Here is a 19,570-nt window from a genome sequence, read left to right on the forward strand (position 1 = left end):
TTTGAGATTCACCATAAATATTTTTTACACTTTCTTAAATACACAAAAAAAGCAGCCATGCCAAGTTTTAAAAAAAAATCAAGACTGTGGGTGCTAAGCCACATTTTTTGATTGAGTTTTGCATTTTTTCTAAAATAAATTAAAGAAATAAAGATATTATTGAAATGATGAATAAAATAAGCGGATATAATGTAGAAAAGAGTAAAAAACCACCCAACAATAAAAATAATTGAAATACTTTCAGGATGCAAAAAGATTGAAATCGCAAACGAGGCATGCAACTTTCGGCGCAGCACGTGTTTGACGTCGTTGGCATGATTCCAAAACGTACGTTCTTGGCAGATATAGCGAAGGACGAAGATTATAGAACAAGTAAGAAATTAGAAACCAAAAATTTTAAAAAATCGTATTTTTTTCCGATTTTTGAGAAAAATAAGGCTTGAAAGAGGCAAAAAAAAGGAGGAAAGGTTTTAAAAGCCAACAGAAAAAGCCGGAATTCCGGCAAAAGCCGGAAAAATCTCATCCCTGTATGTAGAAAATGATATTCATTTTTTATTATTCATTTTTTTCAGTTTTTTACTGCTACTGTCCTCTATCTCATATTGCCATATTTGTAGAGTTAAACTTTAAAGTAGTAAATTAAAACATCATCAAACGGGAAAAACTGTTTGAATATTGAATAATAACTGAAAGATTATCATCAAACGGAAAAAACAGTTTGAATATTGAATAATAACTGCAAGATTAGACTTTTTATTTATTTCTTATAGAACATTGAACCAAACTTAGTTTTGTAGCATAAGTCTCCAGTCTCCAGTACCTCAATAATCCTCATTTTTATAACGCCATAGCAATGATAATTTGATAATATTTTCTGGCAATGTTTGACATGCAGCAAAATGCTTCATTGTGACAAGGATGAACTTGATCCTTGTCACAATACCAGTAAAACAGTTAGTTAATAACTGTTTTACTGGTAAGACTCATTTTAGGAGAGTGAGAAAACAAAAAAAAAAAAAAAAAGTCAACAATGAACACTATCTAGTGGAGTTTAAGGTTAATCCACTGGAGTTAGGGTTAAAATTTCAATTATCAAAAAAACACCAAACAATAATGGCTTCGTTGGAATGTAGAGGCAATTTTCACCTGTCATACCTTGAAGGGCAATTATGTAGTTAAATAAATAAATTCCAATAGATTTAAAAACAACACATATACCTGCATATTTCTGTACTCAGTGTCTTGTGTGGTGGGTATTTATATGCTCTATGAAAACTAATTAATTATCATTATGTTTAATATTCAGTGTAATCATCATAATCATAATAATCATCATAAATCATAAGAAAATTATTGTAGGAAATTTTCTATATGTTTAGGAACAAATGCAAAACACAAAGCGCTAAAATAAAGTTCTTTATCTTTTATAATATAGTCGTAAAATTAAATAGCCTTTCAGATAAAAAAATATTTTCTTTTGCAACAAGATTTTTTAAATGGCAAATTTATTTCCAAATAACATGCATAAATCATTAGTATGAATAATCTATGTATGTAATAAAGTCATGTACTGTTGCCCTGCCTTATCGAATATCGTCGGTTCCAGGAAATATTATTTGGTAAAGCAGGGTATTTGATTAAACAGGGAAATTTTGAATACCTTTCTAAATTGACAACATTGTCTTAAAACGTAATAATGATAAATCAATAGCTATATGAAGGAAATAATTCATGTTTTTGCTAAAAAATTTTTGAAATAAGCTAAATAAACAACAAAATAGTTCAATAATTAGTATTTACAAGTATGTATGAAAATTATAAAAATTAACTTTCAACTTGAGTTATGAAATCCTTGTTTTAGCACCTTTTTTCAGTATGTTATTTTTTAAAAAAATTTTGCTTGCTCAAGGTTTTTTGAGAACACTTTTCTGACTCTCTTTTTCCCCTGTTCGTCTACTGTATCTTACATTTAGTATTTATCAATTTGTCACCGTCTAAAATGGGTGTATTTATTTGCGTTATTTAATTTAATTATGGACTTTTTTTTTTGTAATGATAAAGACAAAATTAATTTGATAGACTAGTGGAAACGTTTCGATGAAATATGAATGTCGTTTTTCTCGTCCGTTGTCAGGATAAATATTGCTTTATATTTTACTGTCAATAATTATTCTTACTTAATTTCTTCCCAATTTATTCAAATTTTTCGTCAACAAAAATATTTGCGAAAGCCGATTAATATTATTCGATTAAGCGGGGATCTTTAGCATTTTGCGTCTATGGGGAAATATTCGGTTTCGGGAGGTTTTATGCGTATATAAGCGGGGTATTCGTTTATCCGTTACCCGATTAAGCGGGGCTGACAGTATATAGTAAAATATAGCCTTAGGAATGAGATATCTATATATATAACAAATCAAAACATTACTCCTAATAAAGTAACATAAAATGGACCTTACCGGAATAGGAACATAAATTAGGCAGCTGCACTAAGACCTTCAACGCTGAAGTTACTAATGGTGCAGTATTGGTAGTAAACTGCTTGTTACATTTCGAGTTCTGAACAACGGTCCCGGTACTACTCGCAAGTGCCGGACTTATCTGCGGCAGCTGACGTACGATTAAACACAGGCAATTTTCTAAAATGGAAAACACGACAGACTTCTCATGAGTTATAATTCCACTCTCGCCGCCTTCTCCTAAAGATGCCAGTTCACTGTTATGATCTTTGGGTTCTTGATTTGCTGGTGCTAAATCTATACACATGCACGAAAAGAAAAAGAAATCACATTAAAATACTGTTGGGTTTATTGTTTTATTGTGTTGATTGCGATTATTTAAAATCAATTTTTGAAGATCTGTATTATCTAAACCAAATGACAAAAAATTTTTTTGCAATTTTTACACTCAGAATGAAATTTATACAACTATCATCATTCAACATGACAATATTAACAACTACAAAATACATTTTTCACGTATAATAAAAAAATTAAGAGCATTTGCATAGCAATATAATTTTTAAATGAAAACACGCAAGGGTGGTAAAAGTTCGTAGGAAGAATTTCCTGTGTGCTATGATTCATAAACTTAAAATCTATAAAAAGAATTTCCAAAGAAAAAGACTGATTAAATGACTTAATTAAAATTATACCATCTCTTAAATTCTTTAATACAAAAATTTTTAAGTTGTATTTGATGGTTAGAAAATGATTAACTTTACACTTCCTTTCAAATTCTACAATTACTACGTTTGCCTTTAAAATTATGAGAGATAAACCTTATTATCTGTAAGGTAGTTGTATTTAATTATATTCACATTAAAAATGCTGTAACTAAAAATCATAAATAGTTTTTGTTTAAGTTTTGCCAAAACACTTTGGGAGAAAGAAAAAGATTTTTGTCTTTGTTCATTCTTGCAAAATGTTATTTTTCATTATTACAAACTACAAATGAAGAGGAAAGAAATGAAGAAATACACCAATATGCTAAAACTGAAAATGCATGCTATCATTTTGAGAGTTCTGTTAGTAGTTAGTATTATTAGTAGTTAGAAGTTAGTAGAATAGTAGTTAGAAGATTTCATTGACTCTTCGACAGAATATGTACCTATAGGCTTTCAATAAATTTCACAGTTGTAATTGTTTTGTTTTTCGTTTAAAATTTTTCTGTCACACAGATTTAAAAGACAGTAAGAAAATTTACATACTTTATAAAGTAAAACCTCCTAACCCCCCCCCCCCTTTTTTTTAGATATGCTTGATTTAAATTTAAATAAAAGTGGGGTGACCCATTTACCTCTTATTATGGGGTAAATGGGACACCCATCTGATTTTTTTTTTAAATATATAATCGTAAGGAATACTTAAAGCATTATTTCAGAAAATAATGATGAACTTTTGTTCATTAATAATGTTCAAGATAAAATAAGACAATAAGTTTTTTTTTTCTTTAATTTTTGTATAAGGTTTCGAAAATGAACTGTTCTCAAAAGGGGTCCACTTACCCTAACCAACCTTATACTTACACACAAAAACCTACAACATTGCAACATTAAAAACACTAAAGAGAATAGATTAAGGCGTGAAGTTTTTCAATTTTTATAATGAATTTATTTAAACATTGATAAGATGCCTAGTTTATTTTTTATAGAAATGTTATAACTTTTTTTCCCCACAATATGCAAGTATTCATATCTGCTAACTATACTAACCTTTTAGGCATTTTTTTCTTTCACTCTCTAAACATTCTTTATGAGCAGCAACTAAAAGTTGGGCAACTTCAATCACAGATAATTGAGTATCACTGTTTTCTGTAGTTAGTAGAAGCCTGAAACATGTTACAAATAACACTCAATTAAAACTTGTAAAAATGCAGCGACTTTATATTTTCATATTCAGAGGTAAAATACCTAAATAATCAAAAACACTATTTGTTTTACATTTCGGAATAAGAAAATCAATAGCAGATAGAAATATTCCCTTGACACATTAATTGAGGAAAAAATGCTGGTGTCCTATTTTGCTAAAGTTTTATGGAAACAATAATATGAACCAGCCAACCCAATGCTGTACTTACCCGCCTAGGATATGATTTTTTTGACATTTAGAATTTTTATCTTTTGCATTAAAACTGCAGTATTTATATTCAAATAATTTATTTTACACCCTATATCTGGTGTGCCCCAAAGCGACCCTGAATGGCCAGATTAACTACGAACCAGGATAATAATTCATTTCAAATGGATTTAGTAGTTCTTATTTCTTAGTAAGTTAACTATACAATATTCTATGTTCAACAAGTAAAATAAAATCATTAAAATATGACTGGGGTAGTTTAAAATAGAGTAGTGTTGGCTCAAAGCTATCCTGAATAATTAGTTTTGTTATGAAATATTTTCTTTTAAAGAAAAATTTGTGTTGGAATTCAATTTGCCACAATTTTTATTTTGACAGTAGCAAAAAGATTTCCTTGCCTTTTTTATTTCTTTACATCTCTCTTATCTGACTTTGCTGGGCAAGTACTGAGTGAGAATGTTTGTTCTTCAGCACTATTTATTGTGTCAGATAACGAAATTTTACATAATCCAAGTAACAATATTTATACAAATGTGAATACTAGCAACAGGCCCTGGGCCCAGCCAGGGGAACCCATCCTCCCCAAGTTCAATGGCAAAAATCTCCCCCCCCCAAAAAAAAAAAAATCACAACCCTCTTTCCCTTTTTTATTATTATTTTTTAATATTTTTTATTTATTTATTTATTTATCTTTAATTATTATTAATATTTTATTGGAAAAATTCTGTGCTACGCCAATGGCATACACAAACTAAATAAATAAATAAAATAAAATATAAACAAAATAAAATAAAATAAATAATTTAAATTAATAATAAATATATAAATTTAAATAAATAAATAGTGAAAATTTTTAAAAATCCCCCCGCTAAAAAAATTTTTTATGGCACAATTTGCGTGATAATCCCCCTCCCCGTAGGCACACTTGGGCCCAGCTAGGCTGGTCCTAGATAATTTAAATGTCCTCAATGAAGATCAATGGCCCTCTTAAAGCTATCCACCCCCTTATTGCTCATTACAGCCTCTTCCGGTAAGCCGTTCCCAGTGCCCACAATTCTACTCAGGGTTGGCTTTTTGCCGGCAGAAACTGGTTTTTGCCCTGCCAGTGGCAGAAACTGGTTATAACCGGTAAAAACCGGCAGAAACTGGCAAAAACTAGAAAATTTAATAGCTCTAGTAATTACTTAATGACAGGCAATTAAGTAAAATAAAAAATATAACTCCATTTCGTCATTGCAAAAACTTAATATAATAGTTATTTAATAATTAGTGTAAAAATATGTTAAATAACAAAACTGACATTTCCAAAGCAAAGTAAAATTTTTTTCATAGTTGAAATTTGTATGCGTTAGAAATTTTAGCCTTCTAATGTTGTAAGTAACAAATTTTTCAGTTTGTTGTTTATAATTATTTTGTTTGCATTTAATTTAAAGTGTAATATATATATATATATATATATATATATATATATATATCAAATATTTAAATAAATACAGATTTGTTTTATTTCATTAAACTCTAAAATTCAAGAACTTCTCATTTTACACTTAATATAACTGAACAAAGCTATTCTAAAAGAGCTTAATCAAGCAGTTACTGATAATCATTTACTCGCCTATATGCTCCATCCAAAGTATTTGGGAGTAAATTTATCATGTAATCAAGAAGAAAGTGCTCGCACTTTACTCACAAATATTAATCCTGATTATGTACCTTACAAAACAAATCGGTCCCTTTTCCCAAAACCTATTTTTCCAATCACATGGTAACAACTACTCCAAATACCGCATGGTGGTGCAGTTTGAAAAAATGTGCTATAGATGAAAGTTATGTGAATCTTGCTTGTTCTTTGAGGATAATGCCAGCTAGTTCTGCTGGGATTGAAAGAATCTTCTCAAATTTCTCCTTTGTGCACAACAAATTGGGAAATTGGTTAGGTTTAGAAACAGCGTCAAAACTTTTATTTTGTTAGAAGCTGCTGCAGTGGGGAAACAATGTATAATTTGATTTTGAATGGTGGTAGTGATGTAAATAAATTGTATTTGGGTTAATATTTAATTTTTCTTATACATTTTCTATTGTATGTCAGGAGTTGCATTTATGTCATTATGTGGCAGAAAGGGGTTTTTGCCATGCCGGTTTTAACCGGTTTCTACCAGTGGTTTTTACCGCCTCGGCAGAAACCTGCCAACCCTGATTCTACTAAAGACTTAATTTTTCCTAACTTCCAGGTTAGCCTGAGATTTGAACCTTATAACAATGACCACCCCTTGTCCTGCTTTTGGTGCAAAAATTTAACCCATTAACATCTTTTATTTTGACAAATTTAAACAACTGAATCATGTCCCCTCGGACTCTCCTTGCTCCAGGCTATACATATTAAGACATACATTTCATTCAACAGAAGGAGTGAATTTCATGTCATATATTTATTTATAGTTTGAAATGTATGGGATGTCTCTGTTTTAACCGCTGAGAGTCTCAATGGGTCTTAATCCAACCATCGTTTTGACCTAACTGATGTGTGTGGGCTAATGTGCCCAGCAACGATATACTCAAAGGGGGACCGGAAAGGGGATGGCACCCCTTTTTAGCCTACTTTCCCAGTAAAAATCAGAGAAAGAAGAAAAAAGCATGAAAGAAGGCTTAATACATCTTAAAAATATCCCGAAAAACAAAAAAAAGTCAAAAATAAATAAAATAGTTAGATAAATATTGAAAAATTAAAAATTGGAAAGTAGGGTATTGAGATGGGGGAAAATGTCTGTCGGTCTGTCGGTCTGTCTGTCTGTCGGTCTGTCTGTCTGTCCCCCCCTAATAACTTTTGAATGAATAGTCCGATTCGAACAAATTTTTTTTTGTTAGAAAGATCTCGGCGAGGACATCTCATTCCCATAATTCATTTTTTGATTTGAACAATTTTTCGTTCAATTTTGAACAGTTAAAAAAAACTTAACATTAGCGCCTACGGGGAAATTCAAATCAAAAATAAATCTTGAACATAGAAGAGAAGTGGCTTCAAACAAACTTTGTAGGGAAAAACATTTGATAAAAAACATGTATCAAAAATATCTTTTTGATTTGAACAAGTTTTCGTTCAATTTTGAACAGTTCAAATCTCTTAACATTAGCGCCTAAGGGGAAACTGAAAGTCAATATAGATTCCGAACTTAAAGGCGGATTTACTTCAAACAAATTTTGTTGGAAATAGCTCTTAACAACCTACTCCCGACTCCGACTCCGGGAATTTAGGGGCACCTGACACCGACTCTGACTCCTGTTCCCGACAATTAATCGGACTCCTACTCCCCGACTTCGACTCTGACTTCGTAGCTTTGGCAAACATTTATGCACGGAGGACAAATGACTGACTCCGATTCTTGGATATTCGACTCCGACTCTTTTATCCCAAAATGAGATTGACTCCGACTCCGCTGCTCTGGTTTTAACTGTGAAATAATTATTGTTGATATGATTTGTTTTTATTTTCACGCTAAAGTTTTAATTTAGGTATTTAGTTTTCGGTGAATAAACTCGAAAAATATGCGCAGACGATTTTTTTTTTTTTTTTTTTTTTTTTGACAATGAAAATTATTTCTTTAAGTTGACAGTTTATTGTTTTTTTTTTTTATTTTGGTAAGTGCATTAATTCGTTTAAAAAATTATTTTTGGCAACAGGGGAAAAAGAAACGATTTTTTTTTATATGATGTATTTATTTTAATGAACTTATTATTATAATTTTTTCGTTTTGAAAGCTGTTAAAAATTTTTTTTAATGGAAAGAAGTGTATTAGCTGCTCTGTTTAAAAGGTGCTGCTATTTTATTTGTTCATTTTTTTGAAGAAAAGTAAGGAATATTTTATTCCTAGAAATCAGCTTAAAATATTAAAAAAAATATGTTTGAAAAAATTTGCGATATTAGCTATTTTTGAGAATATTGATCAGGTACTAGAAAGTAGTATGGGTATACGGGAAAGTAGGCTCGTCTAGTTCTAGATGGAACTTCTTGTTAAATTTCAACTTGAGCCTCATCCTACATTTTAATGTTTATCACTCTCATGTTAGCACCTTTAGGCATCTCCTCCCTTTTTAACACGCTTTTATTAGCTTCACCTGTATGTATGTATGTATCTTGTAACGGAATCTTGCAGCTCAAATTTCGCCCACTTCCTGCGATCGGATTCTTTCGAAATTTGGCACGCGACCTCAGACCCGATGACAATGCAATATTCTGTAATCAAATTAATTAATTAACTCTTTTAATTGTTAGTTTCCTCCAATCTTAATCAATATTTTGGCATAAATCCAACAATGTGAAAAAGGAAAAATTTAAAAAAATACATTAAAAAATGCTCGCAAAAATTATTTAGAAATATCTACAAAAACCTTTAATTTTTCTGCATCAGACAAAATTTGTTCCAATGTTCCAAGGTGATTAGAACATGAAATATAATTGTTTTTAACTAATTTCATGCCAAAATTTAGGTGAGCCTTCAATTGGAAATTCAATGCTGATCAGACCATTGTTGAACAAAACTTTTATTCAAATGCATCTCAAATTTTCAAAATATGATTTCTGCACACATACATCGATGACTGAGATGGATTAGCTGGATTAGACAATTACTCCACAGGCAATTTATCAGCGAAGTTGAATGTTTTTAGAGCTCGGCTATTACACTTTAAGGGGTACAGTTGCTCTTTTTGGAGTTCGAGAGACCACGTTTCGAATGCCACCCGAGACCTTTAGTTGCTTTTTTTGGGCAAATTTCATGAATATACAAGATTTTGAACAATGTTGAAATGAATATTTTTTTCGTAAAACAAGTTGAACTAAAAAAGAAGAAAATAAAATAATAGTTTAAAAAACTAAAAAAAACACGCTTTCGTAGCAAAATGAACTAAAAAGTGAAAAATAATCTTTGGATGATAGTAGTTGACCAATCACTTAATTTTAATGTAATATAAAAAAGCGTGGGGGGGGGGGCTTCTTATCAGTTGTCTTGCATTTATTCCATTTGTTCTCCATGCAAAAATGTAAATAGACAGCACCCTACGGTTTTTTGTATTACATTAAAATTAAGTGATTGGTCAACTACTATCATCCTAAGATTATTTTTCACTTTTTAGTTCCTTTTGCTACGAAAGCGTGTTTTTTTAGTTTTAAGCTATTATTTTATTCTTTCCAAGACTACACCACTGGTGCTCAATGATAATAAAAAAAAAAGTACAACAGGAAAAAGAAGACCTACCTGTGCAGTACATTTGCAAGCTCAATAGACAACTGAACATCTTTGCCAAGCAGTTTAGAAGGCAGGCGATGATTTAGCAATTGTATCAATGAATTAAGACACACGGTTACACAATCAGGAGTAGAGCTGGTATATGAATTGCATAATGCTTCCAAGCAAATCCCTTTAAAAAAAAATTAAATAAACTATTTAAAAGAAGTGACTGCAGTTTTAAAGTTTAGATTAGCCACTTGTTATCTTTTACATACATTTCATAAGAAAAAATAACTGATGACAGCCTTTATTTCACTTCAATGCGTTATTTTCTGTTATCTCTTTAAAATACATTGCAATTACTTACCTCCTGAAATTTTGCATTGTTATTATCAATTGATCTTTATTGTGAATTGTATCTTTTGAATTTCAACTGCAGTAAACTCCCGATTATCCGCAGAATAGGGTGGCACGGTAACCGCGGTTAAGCGAAAACCGCGGATAATCCGAATAATAGGTAAAAAATGTTACTACTGTATGCAATAGCTAAAAAATATGAAAAACACTCACATAAACATTTAAATTATAGCTAAAAACATTGCTATATTCCGTCTACTAATATGGGATATAGAAAATATACACATGTAAAAGTTTAAAACGAACAATAACCCAATCAAAAGTTTAAAAAACATTTAATGACGGTTGAATAGAAATAGTGAAAAGACCCGCGGATAATCCGAGCCGCGGATAAACCGACCGCCGATAATCGGGAGTTTACTGCATATTACTCTTTCAAAGTCACAAATTCATTCTGTACAATATTTAAATGTATTGCAAAGAATTTTATTGTATGGTGCACTTGCGTCATGCTCTTTCCACTATGAGGCAGTGAGTAACAAAGTGTTGTGAGTGCCAAAACTAAAAATTTGGAGATAACCAGTACAAATTGTAGGTGTATATGAACTTCTCTGTTTTGGGGAAAGATATGGTCAGTGGCGTAGCTAGACCCGACTTTCGGGGGGGGGGGGTTACTTCTTATATATATATATATATATAAAACATATATATATACTAATATGTATATATATATATATATATATATATATATATATATACTAATATATATATATATATATATATATATGTTTTAGAGAAAGAAAAAAAAAGAAAAGGGAAAAATTCCAAGCGATTATATATATATATATATATATATATATATATATATATATATATATATATATATATATATATATATATATATATATATAATCGCTTGGAATTTTTCCCTTTTCTTCTTTTTTTTTCTTTCTCTTCTCTCTTCTTTTTCTCTTTTTTTTTGAGACTAACTTTTCGGGGGGGGGGGGGTTGTCCCCAAACCCCCCCCCTTAGCTACGCCCCTGGATATGGTACTAGTAGCCCTGGTAGGTGCTGCTATACTGCATGATTTAGAAAAACTTTGAAAGCCTACCTGGGACAGGAACTTCAAACGCGTCTGCTCAAAACTTGAAAATGTCCACTTACATCCCTTTGCTTTTCACTGCCTCATACATTGTTTCATATGGCAATCTGGGACTCAATCCATGAAAATCGGACTGCTCTCAAAACAAGTAAAGATACATTAACAAAATCAAAATAATTTCTTTCCAACATAGAAAATATAACAACATTACGGTAATTTGCAACGCCTTTGTTCTACATTGCAGTCATACGAAAGATAGGGTGCATGTTTTGTTTTGTTTTTTAAATTATCAATTTTATATTAATGCAGAGAAATTAGGATCGAAAGTATTTCGTTGGACAACGATAATTATTTATTGAATATCATTCAGTCAATGGTTTACTTCTACATTGAACCTGTTATTGTCACCAATATAAGTATGCTTAAGCACATTTATTATATCTTCAAAAGCAAATGTTTTACAAAAAAAAAAAAAAGATCATTAATTCCACACAACTCAGAATTTTACTTCAAAAAAGCCAAATAACTTTCAAAAAGTGAAATACAATAGTTCAGATCTTCATGAAAATATCTAAAACAGTCTAGTCAGCCTAGTCTTAATGCATGAACTTTTGAACATGCAAGCCCCTAATAAGTAGCCCAAAAGTATAAAATAAAACTTCATACTTGATATTGAACTTAAATTTATTATTGTGGTTTCAGGTGTCTCAATTCTTTCTTTATTGCGATAAACAGTCAAGTTACTCCAACGCTTCCGATAAATTTTACATAAGAGACTTTAAGATGCAATGCATCACAGTGAGTTTTGACATTCAAATCAGTATTTCCACAAAAAATAAATAAATAAAGACTCATACATACCAAAGACTAAATGAAAATAATCACTGTTTATTTCATTGGCACTTTTATTGCTCTGGGCGACGTAAGTTTTCAGGTTACGTGGTAAACTTTGAGTTGGATTTTCCCCTGTTAACTCAAACCCTCCACAACAAAGCCAAAGGGTTGCTGCATTTAGTACTGGTGGCCAAGTACTTTGGTAATATTTTCTAACAGTGTCTATTGTATCGGAACTATAGAATGCACCCCCTTCATGTGGAAGTTGAGAACGAAATTCTGAAATAAATAAGAGTGAATTAAAAATATTAGAAATTATGTCAACTAGAACAATTCATTATGTAATAGTACACAAAAAGCAGTTTGCTAAGCAAAATTAAATTGAATTTCAAGAGAAAATTAAATATAATCATCTTTGATGATAAAATTTAATACATTTAAAACTAACTAATTAGAAAAAATTAAAGCTTTACAAAATCAGGTCTTTAAAAAAGTTAATAATCTAGAGATTTAAGCAACAAACAATTCATTAAACAGATTCTGATTGTGAAAAAACAATGTTTTTCTTTTTTTTTAAATAATTTTTATTATTGCACTTTACAACTTGATGATTAACAAAAGTAAAATATTTTCTTTAAGAATTCTAGATAGTGACCTATGCATTAAAAACGTGCTGAAAGGGATAAATGCAGAAAAAAGTGACTCGTGCTATATGTATAGAAGAAAAAGGTTGATTTTAAAGTCCAAGTCAAGCAACCGGATTGGGAATGGAGCAAAGAGAAAAAAAGAAAATGTTTTATTCATAGAGAATTAATATATGATTGTCTTACTCATGATCCTTTTCAAAATTTAGAAATAAATAAATATATTAATGATAACGCTTTGACACCAAATTGTAGAAGCAAGCTACGATCAATGTGTGAGATTAATCTGAATCCTGGGGCCCGCCATTTAAAATTTTTCATAGGATTGGAAAAGGGGCAAAGGGTGGGTTCCCCACACAATTTTTGTTTGCGGTAAACAACACAAACCACGCCCACTTATATGTAAAAACATTATATTATCAAAGTCAGTCTTCAACTGACTGACCCTCTGAATGACGAGCCTGTCGGAAACTTTAAATACAAGTAACTCAGTTCATGTACTTTTTTTGTAGTCTCGTATGCACAATTTCAGTCTAGAATGCAAGATGTTTGTCTGGAAAAAGTCTCCAAAGGAGCCTCAAGGAAAAACCATTTGAAACTCATTTCAGCAGAGAGATTTCAATTATATATTGACAAAAAAAAAAAAAAAAAGAAATTGTGAAATTCTATTTGTGGTAGGCCTCCGTCCAGGAGACCCCATAGCACCTACAGCCTTGAAATTCAGTACAAAATTACTTTGAGCACCAGGGGTTTTGTCATCAAAATTTTGAATTAGTTTTTTTTGTAATTAGTTTTTTTAAGCAAAAATTTCACATAAATTGCCTATTAAAGGGAATAAAATTTTCCCACACTTCTTGACATCCTATGTCATTCAAAAAAGAACTTTTTTTCTGCACCAGATTGAGCTTGTTCTAATTTTCTCAATTAATTAGAACAGCAGACATTAGGGTTTCTAATTTAGCGAAAGTCCAAGGCTCAACTAATTCAAGCCAAGAGCTAAAGAGTAAATTATTACTAGAGACCACGAATTTGAAAACTACTTTTCAGATGTCCAAAATGGCCGTTTTGTCATGTTTAGGAGATCTTTGAACTTTGCAATTCAGTACAAGTTAGTTTGGACCCTGGGGGAGGGCTTCGAGCATTTTCTCTTTGAAGTGTTTCTTAAAAATTAATTTTGTTAAAATGTTTTTTTATCAAGTTTTTTGTCTTTAGGTTGGAGTGGAATTTTAATATTTTTCTAAATTTGATGAGATCTTTACCCAAAACTCTATTTTCTATAGGAAAGTGAACGCAATTTTTATTTTGTTCTAATCAGGGAGGGTTACAAGGGAGGGGCGACGGGGGGGATCGCCCCTCCCTTGAGGGACTCTCCACCGGTAATTTTTCGAAAATGAAGTTCAAAAAAGGCAAATTTAGACGAGTTTCATTGATGTTGGGTGAAGGGGGGTTTGGATTCCTATCTCGGAACTGTTTCAGAATTAAAGTCTAAAACCTTTGTGATTAATATTTTTAAATCAGTATACATAGCAAAAAGTTAGTGATAAAAATCAATAGCCCCTCCCTTGAAAGATTTCTGGATCCCTCCTTGGTTCTAATCGTAATGTATACTTTAATCTGATTCTTCTTAACAGGCTCTTTAAATCTTTGTGAACCAATTAAGATTGCTAAGTAATTTTCAGGGGTTGGTGAATGGGCAGGGTGCAGAGTCCCTTAGTACATTGAAAAGAAGTTCTGACTACTTACCAGATGGGAGTGATAGTAAAGCATAGTCTTTTAAAAATGCCAACCAGTAAATGCTGAGTAAGGAAAGCTCTGGAGAAACAAGTCGCAATAAACTTTCTTCTGTGTCGGCTGAATTTTTATCTTCCTGTTTACAACTATTCATTGCGACAACATATACCTAAGGAAATAATACAATAGTTTTTTTTACAGGAAGTATAGGAAAATAATTGCATTTTCTAGACATGTTTGTTCATTCTTGTAATCAATAATCTATTATCTAGGCAGTTCATTTTTATTGCAGGAAAATGAGAGAGATATCAGACATAATAAACTTTGTTGAGATCTAAAAAATCGAAAGGTATAAATCAACGAAAAACAGTTGTGTGTTGTGTAACAAAATTATAAGTACAAAAAAAAAAAAAAAAAAAAGAGTGAAAGCAGCAATATGATACAGAATTATAAGAGTGTACTATCTTCAAAAAATAAATTTAAGTTCGCTCATATGAGCATAGTTTGGGGATTGTTTTCTTCCTAAATTATTATTCAGGGTTGCATAATATTAACAAATATTCCATGACAGAATGAATAAACAGAATAGTTAAATTTAATTAGTAACAACAGATGCATAGCTTAGCAAATCAAAAGAATAAAGTTATTATTGAATCTATAAATATTAAATCTAAAGCTACTGCAGAAACATTTTCCTGTCCTTTCGGAAAAGTTTCCTCTATTTGATAACAATTACTATGAAAAAATTATAATTAAAAATGGAAACAAAAATTAAACTGAAGACTTAACTATGTGCTGTAAATTTCTTATTGGATAATTTCTATTAATGTATGACAGGATTTCCTTTCTACTTATAAATGCATTAAAAAAAATTTGATGTAAAAAAAAATATTTGAAATTGAATAAATGCAAGTTGTACAGTTAATACTTTGTAAGAAACCCAGTATTGATACAGTAAAACATGCCACATCATGGCTAAAAACATGTCATTTTGAAAATTTACAACTGAAAGCAAAACATACATGGGCTTGAGAAAAGTGATGAAATTATGGCATTGTATAAAATGACAAATTTCCCAAAAGAATTTGCATTAAAAGCATTTCTTGAGCTAATCAGCTTAAAATTGTTGCTAAACTGCAAGATCAATTAAAACCCATGCTTGAGCAACTTGATATGATGTTAATAAATGCAGTGTATTATTATTGAAGAATAAATTGATAATTCAAATAAAATCAAAACATTCACAAATTGCAAAAACAAATTAAAAGGTTCAATGTTAGCTCCTCAAAAATCATAATAAGAATACTTTGAATAACATCATTACTTAATACTGTCTGAAAGACATTTTTAGTGATTTTTGTGGCATTATTAAATTTATATTCTTATTAAATCTAAAATTTAAAGAACCAAAACTCATAAGAAAACATAAATGACCAATGATAAACCTATAAGAGAGAAAATTCCTTACTTCAGCCCAAGCTTTTAAAATTGCCAATTTTTCCATTGTAGAAGCACTCTCATTATAAACTAAAGTACCAGATGCTTTGTGAAGCTTTTCCAGAGAGGAAACAAGCAATTGGTGCACTCTTCGTAAATCATTTAGGTCTCTAGCAACACCACAGCCAATCCAAGCACTACAAACCTACATTAAAAAAATAAATAAATAAAGCAAACACAAAATTAGTTTAAATTTCAAAAAGAAAAAAAAAAGCTTTTAGTTGTTGAAAAGTATCAGACCTGACATGCAAATGCTGTGATATGAGAAGGTGTTTCAGGTGAAAATGCTGGACGAAGAGCTGCACCAACCTGAAATAATCAAACGTTAAATTTCGAAATGGATTCTGCTCAGTTTGTTATATGCATAATAGATCTTCAAAATAACAAGAATTTCTTTTATAATGTTAGTCAAATATCAATTAATTTTTTTTATTTTAATTAAAGATGATCTTGTAAAAATACATGAATTAACTTAAGTGAAGTTTTCTGGTGAGGAAATTTAGAATCATAAAATTCAAACTGCTTTAGGGCCATTCAACAAAAACATCAACCCTTTGTCCCGCACGTGACGGTTCATATACTTCAATCAAAAGAATTTCAAAGGGTAATGACGACATTTTTTGCTTAAGAAATCACACGTAAGTTTGTAATTTGTTAAGCAGAAAAAAAATTTGTTCATTAATATTTTAAAGCATTATTTTTATTAAAATATATGAGGCGTCAACTGTGGTACAAAATGACTGTTTTCTGTGGAGTGGCCCTTTATATCATTTTATACATTTGCATCTGATTTTGATGCTGGAGAAAATAATTAACAAAGAAAGTAAAATAAAAAGTGTTGTAAATGCAATTCAATTTTTTTAGATGAATCAAAGTTTAATTTTATGCAATGGTTAATTCATTAAGTTAACAAACATCCATTTACATATCACACCCTGGCAACAGCAGTGATACAGCTAAAAAAAAAAAGCATTGACGACACTAAAGGGTTTAATGCAATAATGTTTTTAACCGATTTATTCTCAAATATTAAGGTACCAGTAAAACATTTGTGATATGTTTACTGACCAGTTTCTGTTGTTTAAAAATTTACTTAGGAAATTTTTTCTTCTGAATTTAAGGAAATTTTAATGATGTGAAACCTATGATTACATGGTCTTTACACCACCACACACAAGTTTTGTAAACTCACTTAGAGCGAGTTTTATTGCAAGAAATAGCATTACATTTAGATTTTATATTAATAACTAGCCGTACCCACATAACTTTGCCCGTAGTAGAAAATTAAAAGGTCATTTGGTTCGCCTGTAATATTTACAAATAATGGATGATGAATTTCTCGCCAATTCGCTATGTTCATTTGGTTGCATATGGTAGTTTGCTCGTCCACGTTATGCTAATGCGCTAGCCCACATAATGGTCATTTGCTAGTCCACCTTATGGTAATTTGATTGTCTACTTTATGATAATTTGCTCAGTAATATGTTCTTAAAATTGGAACAGAAAAAGAACAAAATCGAGTTTTCGAAAAATCGCTTTGAGGTGCTCACCCTTGTGCTACAAACTAATTTTGTGCCAAATTTCACGAAAATCGACCGAAAGATCTAGGCCCTAAGCGCGTCACAGAGATCCAGAGACACAGACTTTCAGCTTTATTATTAGTAAAGATTAGTACAGTAGAGAATCAATTATCCGGGAAGTTCGGGACCATAGCTATCCCGGATATCTGAATTTCCCGGTTTTCTGGATCGCTAAAAAGAACTTTTGACCGATTGTTTATAAAACTTAAATTACTATAATAAATAGTAAAACGTATTAAAATAAGAAGAAACTAGTTCAGAAATGCTTATCAATATCAAAACATTAAAAACTACTAGTGAGAGAATAATTTAAATACCAAAAACCTAAAGTTATTTAATAAGACCTGAGACCCTCACATTCATTTTGAAAAGGAAAGAAAAATACCAATTTTCGATGTTTTAAAATGAAAGAGAATGAAGGGAATGGCAAGAAACAAGTTTTTGAACGTAAATGTGCGATTCTTCTATTATAGCGTATGAGAGAATTTGTTTTCATGAACGCGTTTTTTTTTCCCACTTTTTTGTAAAGATTTGGCGTAAGCGATTATTGATAACTATTGCTTTTGCATTAAGTTAATACCAATTGAAATTTAATTTATGAGTTCCTGCAGCCTTATTACAGTCTTGCATTTAACAATTTCTAGATTCCAGCATCAACTATGCGGAAAATTCGAGAATCGCCGCGTTTCACACGCTTTTGCGACGTCACTTCTGCTCTAAACGGTTTTAATTAGAGCCGCTATATAGATAGGCCGACGCATCAGCTTAAGTTCAGCCATTTTGGATCGGATTTTTCATTGTTGCGCTGCTAGGGTTACCACAGCAAAGTTTCGGATTTCGCCAAATTTGCCGAAAATAATATTTTATTTAATAAACAATTCACGTGTTGCTAATAATTGCTCACAGTGAGCCATCACCAAACGTGATAACTCGCTAGAAAAGACAACCACTCAAACACGGGCTCCGATCCAAAATGGCTAATCTTAAGCTGATGCGGCGGATCGTATATATAGGGGCCTTAGTTTGAATTAAAGGCCATTCAATAAAATATTGCATTATAATGTGACAGTATTCATTTCTCTAGTTTTCGGTTGGAATGAAACATAAAAATTTCAGACTTACGAGTGTACTTTTTAGTTCAAGAAAATATTCCGGAATTTTTTTCCTGCGCTGAAGATAACAGTTTAAAGTTCATTTTTTTAAACATTTTCCCGAGTTATAGATGGGTAATATGGTATTTATTAAGAAACCGCTCATTTTCTTTTAGGTATTTCAAAAAAGAAAAAAAGCTTAGTTTTTCAAAAATTGCCGAAAATGCGTATTTTTAAAAAATGGCGGGAAAATCCGCAAAAGGTTGCTGGTTTTCTGGTTTCCCGGTTTTTTGGTTCCCGGAAAAAAAGGTTCTACACTGTATGTTTTTTTTTAATTTCTGGGTTGAGTCACTTCTCTCACTGGGATGCAATATGAAACTCAACTTAAAAATAGTTAAAACCATTGTATGCATGAAAACAAAATATATATATATATATATATAAAATACATGGCGTTACACATTTGATTCGATTTACATTTATCAGAAATCATTTCAATCAGTTAAAAAAGAAGCTATTTTCATACATGCAGACGTTATATACATTTCAAAATCAATTTTAAGTAAATGCGTTTTAATACCTGTGCTTGGTACTGTTCCAGTATAACATGACCAGGAAATTCTGGCTCTGGCACTTTTGAAAATCTATTAATTACCATCTGCAATCAAGAAAAAGGATTGTACAGAAAAAAAAATTGAATCCATTTATTTTGTATTCAATTTTAAAATTATAATCACATAAAATAATGATGCATGGATAAAATTGTCAATGGTTTGGGGGTGGAGGTCTTGACACCCCCTCCCTCTTAAAACCCATCCTTGTGCAAAACTGACAACTAACATAACATGTAAAGACATAAAAATTCCTACTAAGACTCTCAGTAGATAATGGCGATTCCTCACCAAATGCGGTGCAAAAAAGGAAGTTTAGGC

The 19,570-nt window shown here is 31.0% G+C and overlaps 1 protein-coding gene across 1 annotated transcript in view; it reads right to left on the reverse strand.

Annotated features, from left to right (window-relative positions):
- LOC129225166 (HEAT repeat-containing protein 5B-like) overlaps nt 1-19,570 on the reverse strand; it is a 97,994-nt gene that overhangs the window by 15,952 nt on the left and 62,472 nt on the right. The window contains exons 26-33 of the mRNA XM_054859731.1: nt 19,219-19,296; nt 16,208-16,276; nt 15,939-16,112; nt 14,483-14,639; nt 12,123-12,374; nt 9,830-9,992; nt 4,214-4,329; nt 2,460-2,756 (exon numbers count right to left, since the gene is read on the reverse strand). Of these exons, the coding sequence (XP_054715706.1) occupies nt 2,460-2,756; nt 4,214-4,329; nt 9,830-9,992; nt 12,123-12,374; nt 14,483-14,639; nt 15,939-16,112; nt 16,208-16,276; nt 19,219-19,296 (1,306 nt within the window). The remainder of the gene's footprint in view (nt 1-2,459; nt 2,757-4,213; nt 4,330-9,829; nt 9,993-12,122; nt 12,375-14,482; nt 14,640-15,938; nt 16,113-16,207; nt 16,277-19,218; nt 19,297-19,570) is intronic.

The sequence above is a fragment of the Uloborus diversus genome, chromosome 6 (assembly GCF_026930045.1).
Source record: "Uloborus diversus isolate 005 chromosome 6, Udiv.v.3.1, whole genome shotgun sequence".
NCBI lineage: Eukaryota > Metazoa > Arthropoda > Arachnida > Araneae > Uloboridae > Uloborus > Uloborus diversus.